Source organism: Poromitra crassiceps, assembly GCF_964638095.1.
Source record: "Poromitra crassiceps genome assembly, chromosome: 25".
Taxonomy (NCBI): Eukaryota; Metazoa; Chordata; class Actinopteri; order Beryciformes; family Melamphaidae; genus Poromitra; species Poromitra crassiceps.
In genome coordinates, this window is record NC_139649.1 from 300,891 (window position 1) to 319,514 (window position 18,624).

General features: G+C 46.1%; 1 protein-coding gene across 1 annotated transcript in view; it reads left to right on the forward strand.

Moving 5' to 3' along the window:
* plxnb1b (plexin b1b) overlaps positions 1–18,624 on the forward strand; it is a 63,367-nt gene that overhangs the window by 43,311 nt on the left and 1,432 nt on the right. The window contains exons 15-36 of the mRNA XM_083660670.1: positions 154–305; positions 966–1,071; positions 1,942–2,078; positions 2,298–2,477; positions 3,412–3,610; positions 4,195–4,437; positions 8,306–8,485; positions 8,848–8,996; positions 9,984–10,084; positions 11,762–11,979; positions 12,109–12,287; positions 12,417–12,483; positions 13,058–13,204; positions 13,812–13,977; positions 15,314–15,417; positions 15,699–15,783; positions 15,916–16,082; positions 16,271–16,431; positions 16,900–17,047; positions 18,054–18,118; positions 18,274–18,349; positions 18,460–18,534. Of these exons, the coding sequence (XP_083516796.1) occupies positions 154–305; positions 966–1,071; positions 1,942–2,078; positions 2,298–2,477; positions 3,412–3,610; positions 4,195–4,437; positions 8,306–8,485; positions 8,848–8,996; positions 9,984–10,084; positions 11,762–11,979; positions 12,109–12,287; positions 12,417–12,483; positions 13,058–13,204; positions 13,812–13,977; positions 15,314–15,417; positions 15,699–15,783; positions 15,916–16,082; positions 16,271–16,431; positions 16,900–17,047; positions 18,054–18,118; positions 18,274–18,349; positions 18,460–18,534 (3,105 nt within the window). The remainder of the gene's footprint in view (positions 1–153; positions 306–965; positions 1,072–1,941; positions 2,079–2,297; positions 2,478–3,411; positions 3,611–4,194; positions 4,438–8,305; positions 8,486–8,847; positions 8,997–9,983; positions 10,085–11,761; positions 11,980–12,108; positions 12,288–12,416; positions 12,484–13,057; positions 13,205–13,811; positions 13,978–15,313; positions 15,418–15,698; positions 15,784–15,915; positions 16,083–16,270; positions 16,432–16,899; positions 17,048–18,053; positions 18,119–18,273; positions 18,350–18,459; positions 18,535–18,624) is intronic.

Consider the following 18,624-nt stretch of genomic DNA (forward strand, 5'->3'; position numbering starts at 1 on the left):
AAACGGTCATTTTCAAAAAGGTGTATTTTCCACCTGATAACTCAAGTTGTCCACACAATAGATCTGTCATTTTGCTCATTAGCCAAGAATCGACAAATGGCCCAAAACAATCCTCTCATCCAAAACAAGTCAAGCCTTCCTGTCTCCCCTCAGATCGAGCCACTGTCTGGGCTGTTGGAAGGAGGGACGCTGCTCACCATCTCAGGCTCCAACCTGGGCCAGAAGGCTGAAGACATCCTCTACTCGGTGACCGTAGCCGGGGTCCCCTGCACCGTCATCCCACGCTTCTACGAGGTCTCCTCCAGGTACAGACAAGCTGCTTTTTCTTTTATTATTATTATTATTATTATTATTATTTTTCTTTCTGATTTCCCCCCATTTTCTCCCCAATTGTACTTGGCCAATTCCCCCCCCCTGCTGCCCCGGTGACGACCTGCGTTTTCTGTGTCTGAAGGATTCCCTCATGCGTTGAGCCAGTTTCTTGATATTGGGGACTATAAAACCCATTGAAAATGCATTGTATCATCACAGTATTACTTTACTTTACTTTATTTGTTTATTTGGACGGGACAATGCACAATTAATGAACACATAAAACATGAAATGGATACAGTCACCTGAAACATGGTAAAAGTGTAAAGAATGGTGGATTTAGCACAAGGCTAGATTCCATCCGCAGTCCCTAAACATAAAAACAGAGGAATATAAAACAGTAAGAGCTACATACATAATTAATAGAACACACTCAAAAAGAAATATAGATAGTGAGGTACACTCAAAAATATAAAAACGACAGAAAACATACTATAAATGATTCATTGTGTTAATTCTAAAACTTTATGGCCATCAGTCTGAGCATAAGGATATTTGTCTAAATGCCTGAAACGTGCAGATGTTGGAGATGTGATCCACCTGTCAGCAGCCTGGTTCATGGATATTGACAAACTGTGATTTCTGACCTCCAGGATCGTGTGCAGGACCAAGGCTAGTGGAGGAGAGAAGGTGGGCGAGGTTTCTGTTGAAGTGAGCGGAGGAGAGTTTGGCCTGTCCAGCCAGAGGTTCAGCTACCAGGTAACAGATTAGATTCAATTAGATATAATCAGATTCAATTAGATTAGATGAATCTTTAATTAGACCCTGGGGAAAGTGGGCGGCTGCAGCAGCAAAGATGAATATAGGATATTAATAAGAATAGAGCAAATGGAGGTTATTAAACATAATGCAACCAACAATAACATGACTAGAACATATTAAAGGATGGCTTTACCGATTATCAACCCACTTTGTATCATTATAATGTCGTTAATATAAGCAGATGGGCAGTGTTTACCTTCGCTATATGTTTTCCACTGAGAAGTCCAACTCCATTTGTCCGGCTTGCAGAAACTCCGCCCCCCGCCTGCTGCAAGTCATTAAGGCAGGTTAAGGCTCTCGATGTGATTCTTGGTGGTTGTGCGCATACTTAAAACATAAAGAAACAATAACAGCTGCCATGGAAGCTGAATCGACAGAGTCCTCAGAGCAGATTCTGCGTCTCGAGCAGCTTCTGCAGTTCTGTTGTGATGCATTGTGACACAACACGTCACAACGGAGCGTTTTGCCAGAGGAGGAAATGGGAGCTCTCTGTGTGGAAAACATATAGTGAAGGTAAACACTGCCCATGTGCTTATATTAACCACATTATAATGATACAACGTGGGCTGATCATCGGTAAAGCCGTCCTTTAAGTAGAAATATAAGCGTTAAAACATATGTATGCAGGATGTGCGAAATAACTAGTAGAACATACTGAGGCAAAACGTGAACGGGGGAAATATGTACATTGTGATAATATATAGAAAATGTATTCAGTATGAAAATACAGTAAAGATGCAAAAAATCAAGATGTAGCAAATGAGGATATGAAAAAGAAAAACTGAATTTACAACACTTCCCCCTCAGGACCCGTTTGTGATGGGGGTGTCCCCGGAGAGGGGGCCCAAGGCTGGAGGAACGTCTCTGACCATAACTGGCCGCAACCTGCTGACTGGCCGTCCCACCAACCTCGCCGTCACCATAGGAGGGGTACCCTGCAAAATGTGAGACACACACGCATACACAAGCATGCACGCACGCGCACATCCACACACACACACACACACACACACACACACACACACCTCCATGCTTCACTTCAGAGAAAAGACAATTTCCCTTCAGTGATGAATAAAATCTTGTATTTATTGATGTATGGTATTCTATATTGTTTTTCTCCTCACCTCTCCCTCTTTGATTTCCTCCTCCTCGTCCTCCTCCAGAGAGCCGAAGGTGCAGGAGTCCAGTGTGCTGTGTGTGACAGGCAGCAGTGATAAGACAGGAGATCACCGGGTCACGCTGCACTATGGCATCACCAGCCAGCGCCACCTCCACACTGCCACCTACCACTACACACACAACCCCAACATCACCCATGCCACGCCCGCCAAGAGCTTCCTGGAGTAAGTGTGTGTGTGTGTGTGTGTGTGTGTGTGTGTGTGTGTGTGTGTGTGTGTCTGTGTCTGTGTCTGTGTCTGTGCTTCTCCTCATTGGTTGATAGCCTGGTAAAGCCATGCTGATCACGTGACCTCACATTCTGTTTCGCTCCATGGATCAGTCTGGATTTCCACCCGCCCCCCAGCGATTTCCAGAAATTACAATGTAACCTGGCCAATCAGGGACCTGCGTCGTAGTTGACAACGTACCCGGCCAATCAGGCCCACGCTGGTGTCTCCCGAAGCAACGAGCGGCAACGTTAACGTTAGTAGAGTAAACAGCCGTAAGTGCAGTTATTACAGAAATAGACTCAACAACTAAACAAGAATAAGAGGATGCACCTGCTGAGTTTCTAGAAAAGAAACGTTTTCACCGTTCTCTCGAGTGGATTTGAATTTGATTTGGCGATGCTGATTGACTGAAGGAGTTGTTTGTCAAGGCAAGTAGTCCCGCCCACTGAAATCACTGAACGGCTGGAAGTCCAGACCAGTCCATGGTCCAGACTGATACGTAGAGCCAAACAGGATGTGAGGTCATGTGATTAGGATGGTTTTAATCAGTCTAATTAAACATTTGCTCACAGAGAATACTGTAAATGTTTTTGGGCAGCTAACCCAATTAAAATAATGTCATTAATAAGAGTTTTTACTGTCCAATGCAGTTTAACCCATTGATACCTGATGCAGCATTTGTGTGTATCCCTTTAAGACCGCGAACCGTGTGACGCGGTTTGCTTTCTTAAAGGTATACACACACAAATGAGGGATATACACAGGGAATTCATGGGGAATCACAAAGTCCTATTTTTTTATTCTATTGACATGGAAATATTCCAATGAAAAGATAGATGGACATAAAGGGAAATAGTGCAAGTCTGAAGGCTCTTCTCTCTGTGTGCAGCGGCGGGCGCCTGATCTACGTCTCGGGCCACAACCTGGACGTGGTGCAGGAGCCCAGGATGGTGGTGTCCCTCTCTCCCTTTGAGTCCATCAGCCAGGCCAGGAGGAGGAGGAGGAGGAGGAGGAGGAAGAGGAGTGGAGAACGGGAGGCTGGCAGGCCTCCTAGCTGTCCTGGAGACCCGCTCTGCCCCAACAAGCAGGTGTGTGTGTGTGTGTGTGTGTGTGTGTGTGTGTGTGTGTGTGTGTGTGTTTGGGTGTAACTAAAGTACGACTGAGCGATACGGTTCAAATCAATATCACGATCATCACAACGATTTTCCCCCCTGTGTCGATATATACCACGGCTCACGTATACACAATCTTGTTAAATCCAGTTGAACTGAAGGGTTATGTTAGGTGTGATGTAATATTCAAAATCAAATACTATTCCTTAAATGTTTGTTACTTCAATTTGCCAATATGATCATGATGTGAGTCCACTGAAAGACGATAAACAATAATATTGAATTATCGCCCAGCCCTACTTACAAGCAATCTGTTCAGCTTGTTCAACATATCAAAAGTTAAAGCCTTCAAAAACGGCCTTATTCACTTGAGCAGGTGTGTTATGTCACATGATATGTCACATGATATGTCACACATCAGGGAAATGAACACATTTCTCATAGTAGTATTGCTCTAGTCTAACATATTTCCCTTCCAAACCTGAGCCTCGTCTGTCAAGTGAAAACCAAACTGACAGCTACTTGCTGCTCCTTGATCAACCTGCTGTGTTCTCACTCAGTTCAAGCAGAGCTGCGAGGTCAACTCCTCCTCCCTGATCCTGTGTCGCTCTCCCACGGTGGACTCCTCTGTCTGGGGGTCAAAGGTCACCGTGGAGTTCCTGCTGGAGAACCTGCGCTTCGACTTCAGCGGCCTGAACCCACAGGCCTTCAGCTACGAGCCCAACCCCGTCCTAAAACCCCTCAACCAGCAGGAGCCGCTCAAGGCCTACCGCTACAACCCGGGCAGCTTCATCCAGCTGGAGGTCAGGTCATGTCACACCCAGCGGGAGAAGTGTTGGCGTTATTTCATGAAGCAGCGATAGTGCTGTTAGTGTGTTCACTGCCACTACCTGGGTCACTATATCTAGTTTCAAGTTCACTGCCACTACCTGGGTCACTACATCTAGTTTATGTTCACTGCCACTACCTGGGTCACTACATCTAGTTTATGTTCACTGCCACTACCTGGGTCACTATATCTAGTTTCAAGTTCACTGCCACTACCTGGGTCACTACATCTAGTTTCAAGTTCACTGCCACTACCTGGGTCACTACATCTAGTTTATGTTCACTGCCACTACCTGGGTCACTACATCTAGTTTATGTTCACTGCCACTACCTGGGTCACTACATCTAGTTTCAAGTTCACTGCCACTACCTGGGTCACTACATCTAGTTTATGTTCACTGCCACTACCTGGGTCACTACATCTAGTTTATGTTCACTGCCACTACCTGGGTCACTATATCTAGTTTCAAGTTCACTGCCACTACCTGGGTCACTACATCTAGTTTCAAGTTCACTGCCACTACCTGGGTCACTACATCTAGTTTCAAGTTCACTGCCACTACCTGGGTCACTATATCTAGTTTCAAGTTCACTGCCACTACCTGGGTCACTACATCTAGTTTCAAGTTCACTGCCACTACCTGGGTCACTACATCTAGTTTCAAGTTCACTGCCACTACCTGGGTCACTACATCTAGTTTCAAGTTCACTGCCACTACCTGGGTCACTACGTCTAGTTTATGTTCACTGCCACTACCTGGGTCACTACATCTAGTTTATGTTCACTGCCACTACCTGGGTCACTACATCTAGTTTATGTTCACTGCCACTACCTGGGTCACTACATCTAGTTTATGTTCACTGCCACTACCTGGGTCACTACATCTAGTTTATGTTCACTGCCACTACCTGGGTCACTACATCTAGTTTCAAGTTCACTGCCACTACCTGGGTCACTACATCTAGTTTATGTTCACTGCCACTACCTGGGTCACTACATCTAGTTTATGTTCACTGCCACTACCTGGGTCACTATATCTAGTTTCAAGTTCACTGCCACTACCTGGGTCACTACATCTAGTTTCAAGTTCACTGCCACTACCTGGGTCACTACATCTAGTTTCAAGTTCACTGCCACTACCTGGGTCACTATATCTAGTTTCAAGTTCACTGCCACTACCTGGGTCACTACATCTAGTTTCAAGTTCACTGCCACTACCTGGGTCACTACATCTAGTTTCAAGTTCACTGCCACTACCTGGGTCACTACATCTAGTTTCAAGTTCACTGCCACTACCTGGGTCACTACGTCTAGTTTATGTTCACTGCCACTACCTGGGTCACTACATCTAGTTTATGTTCACTGCCACTACCTGGGTCACTACATCTAGTTTATGTTCACTGCCACTACCTGGGTCACTACATCTAGTTTATGTTCACTGCCACTACCTGGGTCACTACATCTAGTTTATGTTCACTGCCACTACCTGGGTCACTACATCTAGTTTCAAGTTCACTGCCACTACCTGGGTCACTACGTCTAGTTTATGTTCACTGCCACTACCTGGGTCACTACATCTAGTTTCAAGTTCACTGCCACTACCTGGGTCACTACGTCTAGTTTATGTTCACTGCCACTACCTGGGTCACTACATCTAGTTTCAAGTTCACTGCCACTACCTGGGTCACTACATCTAGTTTCAAGTTCACTGCCACTACCTGGGTCACTACATCTAGTTTATGTTCACTGCCACTACCTGGGTCACTACATCTAGTTTATGTTCACTGCCACTACCTGGGTCACTACATCTAGTTTCAAGTTCACTGCCACTACCTGGGTCACTACATCTAGTTTATGTTCACTGCCACTACCTGGGTCACTACATCTAGTTTATGTTCACTGCCACTACCTGGGTCACTACATCTAGTTTATGTTCACTGCCACTACCTGGGTCACTACATCTAGTTTATGTTCACTGCCACTACCTGGGTCACTACATCTAGTTTATGTTCACTGCCACTACCTGGGTCACTACATCTAGTTTATGTTCACTGCCACTACCTGGGTCACTACGTCTAGTTTCAAGTGTGAACAAAGCCTATGTCTCCCCTAAAAAGCTTTAGAAAACGCTCCACACCACTTCAGAAGAAGCCACGCAGAGTATCTATTTCCATAGCTGCTTTCCATTCACATGCACATGCTAAGCACACGCTAAAAACACGCTAAGCACACGCTACCCGTTGGTTTCATCAAAAAGGCAGTGGTAGGTTGAAAAAAGCATAATGTGTGAAAAGACGAGCAGTTGAATCCAAGACTGGCTGATGAAGGCCTGCTGCCACAGCCGTGCTTCTGTAGCTCCAAGTAAGTGGAGATGGTTGTTGGCACTGTGGTGTCTGTCTTAGTGGAGATGGTTGTTGGCACTGTGGTGTTTGTCTTAGTGGAGATGGTTGTTGGCACTGTGGTGTCTGTCTTAGTGGAGATGGTTGTTGGCACTGTGGTGTCTGTCTTAGTGGAGATGGTTGTTGGCACTGTGGTGTTTGTCTTAGTGGAGATGGTTGTTGGCACTGTGGTGTCTGTCTTAGTGGAGATGGTTGTTGGCACTGTGGTGTCTGTCTTAGTGGAGATGGTTGTTGGCACTGTGGTGTTTGTCTTAGTGGAGATGGTTGTTGGCACTGTGGTGTCTGTCTTAGTGGAGATGGTTGTTGGCACTGTGGTGTTTGTCTTAGTGGAGATGGTTGTTGGCACTGTGGTGTCTGTCTTAGTGGAGATGGTTGTTGGCACTGTGGTGTCTGTCTTAGTGGAGATGGTTGTTGGCACTGTGGTGTCTGTCTTAGTGGAGATGGTTGTTGGCACTGTGGTGTCTGTCTTAGTGGAGATGGTTGTTGGCACTGTGGTGTCTGTCTTAGTGGAGATGGTTGTTGGCACTGTGGTGTCTGTCTTAGTGGAGATGGTTGTTGGCACTGTGGTGTTTGTCTTAGTGGAGATGGTTGTTGGCACTGTGGTGTCTGTCTTAGTGGAGATGGTTGTTGGCACTGTGGTGTCTGTCTTAGTGGAGATGGTTGTTGGCACTGTGGTGTTTGTCTTAGTGGAGATGGTTGTTGGCACTGTGGTGTCTGTCTTAGTGGAGATGGTTGTTGGCACTGTGGTGTTTGTCTTAGTGGAGATGGTTGTTGGCACTGTGGTGTCTGTCTTAGTGGAGATGGTTGTTGGCACTGTGGTGTCTGTCTTAGTGGTGGAAGTCTGAGCAACAGTAGCATGAATTATGTTCTCTGCAAGGTCACTACAGTGAAATAAAACTAAGGTGAAAACCAGGCGCTAAAAACATAACTGAAACTGAAATCAAAATGCAAACTAGACTTTAAATGAAAACTAGATTTTCTACTAAAACTAAAAGTAAATGTTTGACAACTTGTAAAAATAACTAAAATAAAATAAACATGGTTGATGTGTGTGTGTATGATATATATATATATATATATATATATATATATATATATATATATATACTATATATATATATATATATATATATATATATATATATATATATATATATATATATATATATATATATAGTGTAGGCCTATGTATTTTTGTTTTCTGTATGTTGTGTCTTTGTATAGGTACCATCAAGGACCACTTTGGAAATAAGTGTTTTAATTAATGCTTTAAGTGCTATCCTCTGGGATTTTTTAATTTGTGGTGTCATGTTTTTTTTAAAATAATAGTGTTATTTTGAAAATGTGATGTGTGTGTATGTATGTATACTGATCGTCATGTGTATGTATGTATACCGATCATCTCCCTTCTCAACATCTTCACCCCCACCCATGTGTTTGCAGGGGGAGAACTTGGACCTGGCCATCAGTAAGGAGGAGGTGGTGGTGTTGGTGGGGGAGGGGGTGTGTGCTGTGAAGACTCTGACCAGGAACCACCTGTACTGCGAGCCACCGCCCCAGCAGCCGGCCCCGGGGCCCAACGGCAAGAGACGCGAGGGCTCGGACAATCTGCCCGAGTTCACCGTGAGTCCACCGCTGTTCACCCGGACTTGAACACACGGCTCCCAAAAGTCTCATTTAGCTCACTTACGCTGAATGACATTTTTAGGTTGTAGTCACATCATTTCCAAACAAAGCAACTGGAATGCCATGTGACAGGGACACACACTGCTGTTAGAAGCCCTGTACTGGCACAGGTGGGCCATGCTGCTGTCGGTTTGTACCAGGCTCTGCAGGAGAAGAACAGCTGGAGGGAGATGGCCTGGAAGTGACCAAAATTGACCAGTGCATGAAAAAACAATGTTTCTACCTGCCGTGTCTCACCTTACGTGTGTGTGTGTGTGTGTGTGTGTGTGTGTGTGTGTGTGTGTGTGTGTGTGTTTCAGGTCCAGATGGGCAACCTGAACTTCTCCCTGGGCAAGGTTCAGTACGACAGCCTGAGCCTGTCCACCTTCCCTCTGGAGGCCCAGATAGGAGTTGGGGTCGGGGCGTCCTTCGTGGCTCTCATCGTTCTCATCATAGTGCTGATCTACAGGTGTGTGTGTGTGTGTGTGTGTGTGTGTGTGTGTGTGTGTGTGTAGGGGTGCTCCGATCCGGCTAAGCCACGATCCGATCCGATTCCGATTCCTGGGGTCACGATCCGATTCCAGAATCGATTCTCGATTCCAACGATTCTCGACTCCAGAATCTAGAATCGATTCTCAATTATGTAGTTTTATATTGCAATAACACACAAAGGTAAATGTAAGACAAAAAATGACAAATGTATTAATGCTGAACTTCAAATTCAACTTCTGAAGTATTATAGTCAGGGCCTAAATTCATTTTGCAAACTAGGGGGGAATTCCCCCCTTATGTTCTTCAGATAAGATGGATTTATAGGCTGGGGGGGATCTGTAGACTTTGAGAAGGATTTGTAGATTTTGGGGGGAATACATTAACCAGAGTTCTTAAGTGCAAGAGGTGGTGGCACCGTGGCAGTACAGTACACAAATGACATGAACATTTGGACACTTATTCAGCCGGTATCTTGCATGTTGCCTTCAGATGCACTGTAAAAAAAAAAAATTTTTTTTTTTTTTTTTTTTTTACAATACAAATAAGAATCGATTCTTGGGAGTTTGGAATCGATCCAGGAATTGTGGCATTAAGAATCGCGATCCTTTCAGAATTGATTTTTTGGAGCACCCCTATGTGTGTGTGTGTTTTCTTCACAATTGTACTTGACCAATCCCGCCTGACACATGACCGATGTCACCGATGTCACAACGAGGTGTTTCACCTGCAGGATGTAGCCGGGGGAGGATCACGCTATTTTTTTTATTTTTGCCTTTTTGCATTGTGGCCCAGTTTGACCCTGCTGTCAACCCTAAGCTTTAGCAGGGTGGTTCTGTGCAGTCGACTTACCCAGGTCGACCACAGTTTCAGGGTCACTAATCCGGTGTGAAATGGTATTACTTGTCCCTTCTCCTCCGTCCCTGCCCCCCTCCCTCCATTCATTCTCTGTATCTGTCCCTTTCAGGAGGAAGAGCAAGCAGGCTCTGAGGGACTACAAGAAGGTCCAGATCCAACTGGAGAACCTGGAAACCAGTGTGAGAGACCGCTGCAAGAAAGAGTTCACAGGTAAAGAGTGCGAGAAGGGGAAAGTGAGACAAAGAAAAAACCAACGACTTATTCCTTCTGAAAGCAACTTTTCTTTAGCTGACAAAGACTGTGTTGCACAGGGTTAGGGTTAAGACTGTGTTGCACAGGGTTAGGGTTAGGGTTAAGACTGTGTTGCACAGGGTTAGGGTTAGGGTTAAGACTGTGTTGCACAGGGTTAGGGTTAGGGTTAAGACTGTGTTGCACAGGGTTAGGGTTAAGACTGTGTTGCACAGGGTTAGGGTTAAGACTGTGTTGCACAGTTGATTTCACTACTGTTGACAAAATGTCGTATTACTGCTTTGGATAAGAGCGTCTGCTGAATGACCTAATGTCATGTAATGTAATGAAGAGAGAGAGAGAGAGGAAGGAGGATCTGATGGGAAAAGCCAGAGACGGAAGAACGCTGAAGTTTGTTTTTCTTCCCGGGGGCCAACAGATCCACTTTGTTTTCTTATCAAATTATCTTGTTAACATCAATCCTCCCAGATGAACTTCTCAGATCCTCCATGGAGGAGCCAGTTTAATTTGAGCCTATTGTCAATATTTAGCCGCTCTCACCTCCCAGCACATTTTCCGACCATCCACTTTCAGCATTCAGCATCCCATCATTCAGTCCATTAATTACAGTGGATAGCATCATGCTAAACAGATATGGGACCAGTAGGACCACACAATAAAGTGGCACGGTGGCATGGTGGTTAGCACTGTCTCACAGCAAGAAGGTTGTGAGTTCGATTCTCCACCCCGGTCCTTGCTGTGTGGAGTTAGTAGTAGTAGTAGTAGTAGTAAACGGTTTTTATTTATTGAGGACTAAAAAACAGATGTACAAATGGCAATCATAGATTGAATTGTGAGTACATCATTACAAGTATAAAAAGGCAAAACAACAAACATACAACAGTTTAATTAGTTGTTTAAAAGTCTGATCATGTAGGGGATGGCACTTTTTTTGTACCGCTCTGTGTTGCAGTAGGCCAGGTCAAGGTTATTTGAGGAGCGGGTTAAGCGATGGCTTATTACGCCTCGCTCAGGTGGAAGCCAGCTCCTGAATTGGTCAGACCGTCGGAGCGAGGTGGCAAACGCCCTGGTGAGGTCTTCGCGCCGGGAGCTGAGGGAGGGGAGCCCTAGGCGGCTACAGGCATCCCTGTAAGATGTAAAGTCCCGGCCCAGGATGATCCGCACCGCCCTGCGTTGGACTCTCTCGATGGCCTTTGATTGGACACCAGTAAGGCCTGAGTGCCAGACTGGAGCAGCGTATTCCAGGGTTGGTCGGATGTAGATTGTGAAGATGGAGGTGAGATCGTCAGGTGGGATGGCGGAGTTTTTGAGGCGTCTGAGGAGGAACAGCCGCTGGCTGGCTTTTTTACAAAGGTGGTCCACCTGTTCGGACCACTTCAGGTTGGACTGGATATGGTTTCCCAAGATCTTCAGGGTGGGGACGCTCTGGAGTTCGAGGTCATTTATTGTTAGTTTGCATTTGCAAAGTTTGCATGTTTTCCGTGTTTGCGTGGGTTTCCTCTGGGTGCTCTGGTTTCCTCCCACAGTCTAAAGATATGCAGCTGTGTTTGTGTAGTATCGCAATGTATATAATCTAGTAAAATGTATGTAACCTATATTAACTAACCATTGGCCCCCATGTCTCCATCCCACCTCCAGACCTGATGACAGAGATGATGGACATGTCCAGTGACCTGGTGGGCTCGGGGATCCCCTTCCTGGACTACCGGATGTACGCCGAGCGCATCTTCTTCCCCGGCCACCGGGAGTCACCGTTGCGCCGGGACCTGGACGTTCAGGAGTGCCGCAGGCAGACAGTGGAGCAGGGCCTGGTGCAGCTGTCCAACCTGCTCAACAGTAAACTCTTCCTCACCAAGGTAGTCATCATCATCATCAGGACAAGAACTAAACAGAGGGATGTGAAACATTTACCTTGGTCACTCACACCCCTCTTCCTCCTCCTCCTCCTCCTCCTCCCTCCTCCTCCTCCTCCTCCTCCTCCTCAGTTCATCCACACTCTGGAGAGCCAGCGGACGTTCTCTCCCAGAGACCGGGCCTATGTGGCCTCCCTCCTGACGGTGGCGCTGCACGGCAAGCTGGAGTATTTCACCGACATCCTCAAAACCCTCCTCAACGACCTAGTGGAGCAGTATGTGGCCAAGAACCCCAAACTCATGCTGCGCAGGTAAGAGGAGGAACAAGGGTGTTGCTGTCTTTACTGACTCTTCCACGGGCTGCCATATGTAAGGGCATAGGTTGAACTTGTAAGTAAAGCTTCACCATTGGTACAACCTTGTGTTGTCCTTCTCTGCAGAACGGAGACGGTGGTGGAGAAGCTGCTGACCAACTGGATGTCCATCTGCCTCTACGCCTTCCTCAGGGTCAGTCCAAAATGTTACAACCATAAACGAAATCAAAATGTTAGAACCACACATAAAAAGACAACTTCCTCCATAAAATGCTTGCTGTCTCAGAAGGCTGACTGATGACTTTTGCTTAGGAAAACATTACATTTAATCAGGACTTGTGACTGGAAGATTTTCCGGTTTAACAAAATGTGCTGTTGAACTGCCTTCAAGCAACACACTTAACCCCAAGCAATACCATTGCTCAGTGGCCACCAGTAGGTGGCTGTGGTTGTACTGGCCAGCTCCCAGTGTGAATGTGAAGCTGGGTGTTGCTGCACAATAGACCCTTCTCACGGGGGGCATTTTGTGTCGAAAAGGCAGGGTAAACACAGGTGTAGGTGTAGTTGGTTTTATGTTTCGTGTACACTCGAAACATTACATTTTTTAAATTTTCGAAACACAGTTGAGAACCACTGCTAATTGACGTGTGTGTGTGTGTGTGTGTGTGTGTGTGTGTGTGTGCGTGCGTGTGCGTGTGTGTGTGTGTCTGTGTGTGTGTGCGCGTGCGTGCGTACGTGGGGTGCGTGTGTGTGTGTCTCCTGTGCAGGACTCAGCTGGGGAGCCCCTCTTTATGCTGTTCAGGGCCATAAAGCACCAGGTAGATAAAGGGCCGGTGGACGCCGTGACGGGCAAAGCCAAGTACACACTCAACGACAACCGGCTGCTACGAGAGGATGTGGAGTACAAGACCCTGGTACACACACACACACAGACACACTCACACACACACACTAGGGCTAAGAATCTTCACTGGCCTCACGATTCGATTCGATTACGATTCAGAGGGCTACGATTCGATTCGATTACGATTATCGATGCATCTCGATGCATCTTCAATCGATGCATCACTTTTTTCCCAATACCTGATTTATTTTTTCTCACTCTTTTTTTCTCACTGTGTGGCTACTTTTAAAATAAAAGTGCATTTGGAATTGCATTGTATTATGATCCAAATAAACAACTGCATGTACTTCCATTATATTTTATTCGATTATTAAATTATTTTTATTTATTTTTTTCAAATAATCGATTTTTGACATTTGTGAATCGATGCAGAATCGTGCACGTCCGCATCGCATCTTATAATCGATTATTTTTGACACCCCTAACACACACACACACACACACACACACACACACACACACACACACACACACACACACACACACTCAGTCACTCACTCACTCACTCACTCACTCACTCACTCACTCACTCAATTCCATTTCAGTTTGTCCATCCATGTGCTTCCGTGCATTACCGTCTGTCTTTGTAACGCTCCTCCTCTCTCCCTGCTCTCCAGACTCTCAATGTGTTAATGCAGGGCGGCGGGGTGAACGAGAGCCAGCCGGTGCCCTCCAAGGTGCTGGACATTGACACCATCACCCAGGTCAAAGAGAAGCTCCTGGACCAGGTCTATAAGGGCACCTCCTTCTCCCACCGGCCCCACACAGAATCACTGGACCTGGGTGAGCCCTCCCTCGCCACACAGTTCACTTTGGCTGCGTTCCTACTGCACGTCTTCATGGTCCAAAGTGGAATCGCTGCGCATATCTGTCAGCTCATATCTGTCTGTTCATATCTGTCTGTTCGTATCTGTCTGTTCATATCTGTCTGTTCATATCTGTCTGTTCATATCTGTCTGTTCATATCTGTCTGTTCATATCTGTCTGTTCGTATCTGTCTGTTCGTATCTGTCTGTTCATATCTGTCTGTTCATATCTGTCTGTTCATAACTGTCTGTTCGTATCTGTCTGTTCGTATCTGTCTGTTCATATCTGTCTGTTCATATCTGTCTGTTCATATCTGTCTGTTCATATCTGTCTGTTCATATCTATTCTAGGATGCAGGACTGTTGTCAAGATTTGCTTATTGCAAGTGAGGGAATAAAACAGCTGCAGTGTGAATGTAGCTCGTGGCTGCTGGTGTTCCCTTTACATTTATCTAGCTGTGCTCGCCCCCTACAGCTAGGAATATGTAAATACAATGAAAATTCATCATCTGTCCTTATTGCTCCTCCCACCAGCCCAAAACATGAACAGCTGTAAATGATACAGTCTATGTGTAAATGCAATTAGACAATTGTTCTAATTTCATGATCTAAATATCAACATACATTATTATCATTACATGGGATATGTGTCATTAATCGTGAAACAGACCAAGAAGTGGACCTTGCTCTCGGAACTAGAATTACCCCCACATCTATAAAGAGAGTCTAGTCAGACCATCCTGATCACCTCACATTCTGTTTAGCTCCACAGATCAGTCTGGACTTCTACTCCAGTGATTCAGCCTTTTCCATATCAAGGACCCCTAATCTGGTCCACATCGGGGCCACAGACCAACAGTTATGACATTTTGTGTCTCAGACCCAAATCTGAAAATGTGTCCAGGATTCGATGACGATCTGTATAGTAGAGAGAGAACACAGTCATTCTTACATTCTCTAATTGTTAACTTGTCAATTAAATAATGGTGGAGATTAAGAATTCATCAATTTTCTGGGGACCCCCCGGAACTCCCTCAAGGACCCCTGGTGGTCTCTGGACCCCACGTTGAGAACCACTGCTCTAGTCACCCCCATCGACTTCAGTGGGCAGGAGTAATTGCCTTGACAGACAAACTCCTTCAGCCAATCAGCCCCAATCAAATGTTTTCCAAATCCACTCGGAAGAATGGCAAAAACGTATTTTCCGCCGAGATACTCCGCTAGTTAGGCTCTGTTGTTGACACCCACAAGCACACACACACACACACACACCGAGCTAATGGTGTGGCTGTGGTGCTGTGTGTTTGGTTCAGAGTGGAGGTCCGGTGTGGCTGGACACCTCATCCTGTCAGACGAGGACTTGACGTCTGTGGTCCAGGGCAACTGGAAACGCCTCAACACCCTGCAACACTACAAGGTCAGTACACTGCTCCACAAAGCCAGATCAGATAATACTCCTCTAATGCTTTGTCACGGTCCAAATCATGAAGAGACACAAAACTCACTGTACTAGGTGGAGTGGAAGGAGAGCAAATGCCTTCTTTCCACTGGGCCAAATACCTAAGGCGCTTAAATTTCCATCACAATCAGCTTTTTTCTGTTTCCATGACATACTGATGCTGTTTGGATAGGCTGGACTTCCTTGATCAGCCGTTGTGGTTGTATAAAGCTACTGGATCTTTTGTTGTTGTTCACCAGGTCCCAGACGGTGCGACGGTTGCGCTTGTCCCCCGCAACAGCAAACACATCCACCACGACAACCACGACTATGTGGCGGGAGAGAGTGAGTTCCTTTAACACACTTTGTTGATCACCTTCTCTACTGCATATTCATTTTTGCTTGTGTTTAATATCTGAGCCTAAACCCCAAGCAACTAGACTGGATCTCTGGATTTGTTTTGTTTTTACTTTGCAGAGACGCCGATGCTGGAGGATCTTGACGAGGGCGGGGTGAGGCTGTGGCATCTGGTGAAGGCCAGCGAGGAGCCCGAGCTGCCCAAACACCGCAGGGGCTCCCTGAGGGAGAGGGAGAGGGCCAAGGCCATACCTGAGATCTACCTGACACGCCTGCTGTCCATGAAGGTAGGCTGGAGGAACACACGCACACACACACGCACACACATTGGCACAGACTTACTTGTGTGTTTATGTGGACGTTATTTTGATGATACCGTATCTAACCATTGCTCGAACGAGTGGTGTTGTTGCCTCATTGTCACGTTGAGCACGTTGTCACATTGTCACGTTGTCACGTCCCTCCGTGTCCACAGGGGACGCTGCAGAAGTTTGTGGACGACCTGTTCACGGTGATCCTCAGCACCAGCCGGCCCGTCCCGCTGGCCGTCAAGTACTTCTTCGACCTGCTGGACGACCAGGCGGGACACCACGGCATCGCCGACCCCGAGACCATCCACATCTGGAAGACCAACAGGTAGACACACACATAATGGTACAAGCCAAACATATATGACTCTTAGGTTGATTGTTACTCTAGTTGGAGTGAGTATGGAGTTACTTTAGTGTATTCATCATGCAATCAAACAGAAGATGTTTGAGAGCAAAACGATCGACACTGCAATCAATTATTATTTTTATTGCAAGTAAAATACATTTGTGGTTAAAATGTATTAATGCAAATCAAAACATATATATTATTCATTTCACAATGAGTGGATGACATCACAAATGGAGTGGATGACATCACAAATGGAGTGGATGACGTCACACTGACTGACATCGCATATGTGGTCGCAGCTATTGTGAATTGATGCTTGTTTTTTCTATTGTAGTGTAGAAAGTTTTATTCTGTTTGATAAACACACAAAAGTCACTCCACAAGTGAGCGCCAGTGAGAGGAAACAAAGAGGAAATAAAACTAACATCTCCTCCGTGTCTCCAGTCTGCCGCTGCGCTTCTGGATCAACATTGTGAAGAACCCTCAGTTCATCTTCGACGTGCAGGCGTCGGACCACGTGGACGCCGTGCTCTCCGTCATCGCCCAGACCTTCATGGACTCCTGCACCATCGCCGAACACAAACTGGGACGGGTGAGTTTGAGATGGGGAGCGCTGCTTCAGCTTCAGCACGTGCCCTCAGGGCCACCTGTACTAGAACAGCACAAACACAGCAGACGCCTCTCCTACGCTGAAGCACCGCCTTGTTAACAGGGGAGACCGATCACACCGGCCGCAGTGTGTTACCTCGCTGAAGTGACGCTGCACGCATGCTGCAGCCAGAGTTTCGGCTTGTCTGGCAACATGGAAACGACTCTATACATGAATATGATTCTCCAGGGTTTAACTGTCGGACAGAGAAAACACTCTGGAAAAGAGAAAAGGCAAAGAGAGAGAGAGAGAGAGAGAGAGAGAGAGAGAGAGAGAGTGGCAGAAGCTCACGCTGTGTCAACACAGAGGATTTCCACTCTCTCATCAACAGCGCTGTGCTGGAGACAATTCTGCCCCCCACTCTCTCTCTCTCTCTCCCTCTCTTTCTCTCTCTCCCTCTCTCTCTCTCTCTCTCTCTCTCCCTCTCTCTCTCTCTCTCCCTCTCTTTCTCTCTCTCTCTCTCATATCGCTTGTTCACACCCATTTTCTCTGTCCGACAGTAAACCACGGAAAATAATATTCATGTATAGAGTCGTTTCCATGTTGCCAGACACTATAATGACAGTTTGAGTCTCCCAGCGGCAAAACAAGCAGTTTTAGCGAACGTGGAATGAAGGTGCGCAATTGCCCGACTGGGTCACACTGGTAGTTGTTTGACGAGTTGTAAACAAGGCTATCTCTGTGAGTACTCAACCAATTTGAAACACATATGTCACGATGAGTCCCTTAGACACATACAGTGTGGAAAATAGGGTCCAGGTTGAAAAAAAACGAAATTATCTTTCAAGTGGAGAGTGTCTTCTCCCTAAACCCCCTTGTCCCATTCTCCCTCTCTCTCTCTCTCTCTCTCTCTCTCTCTCTCTTTCTCCCTCTCTCTCTCTCTCTCTCTCTCTCTCCCTCTCTCACTCACTCTCTCTCTCTCTCTCTCTCTCTCTCTCTCTCACACCAGGATTCCCCCATCAATAAGCTGTTGTATGCCAGAGACATTCCTCGCTACAAGCAGATGGTAGAAAGGTTGGTTCAGCTTTACACCTCTATCTCATATTCATACCTCAGTATTCTTTTATCCTTTGCCTTGATTTGACTCATTTTTTGAGTGTGATATTTGCTTTCATTTGATTTTCCAAAGCACTTTGTCATCTGTTTCTTCTTCTTCTTTCTTCTTTCAGGTACTATGCTGACATCAGGCAGACCATCTCGGCCAGTGACCAGGAGATGAACTCTGCTCTGGCTGAGCTGTCCAGGGTGAGTGCAGCTGGACACCTGTGTGTTATGAGGCTGCATCATGGAAATGAAATGGACATTACACCTGGGTACACAGTGTGAAGTCTCACCTGCATGGCTCTGTGTTTCAGAACTACTCAGGAGAGCTGAATTACCTTGTGGCACTGCACGAGCTGTACAAGTACATCAACAAATACTATGACCAGGTGGGTCTGTGTGTGAAATGACTTGCGCTGGGTTTGACTCCCCCACTGAATCCCTGCCTTACAGCAATAATGATTGGTCTTTTTTTGTTT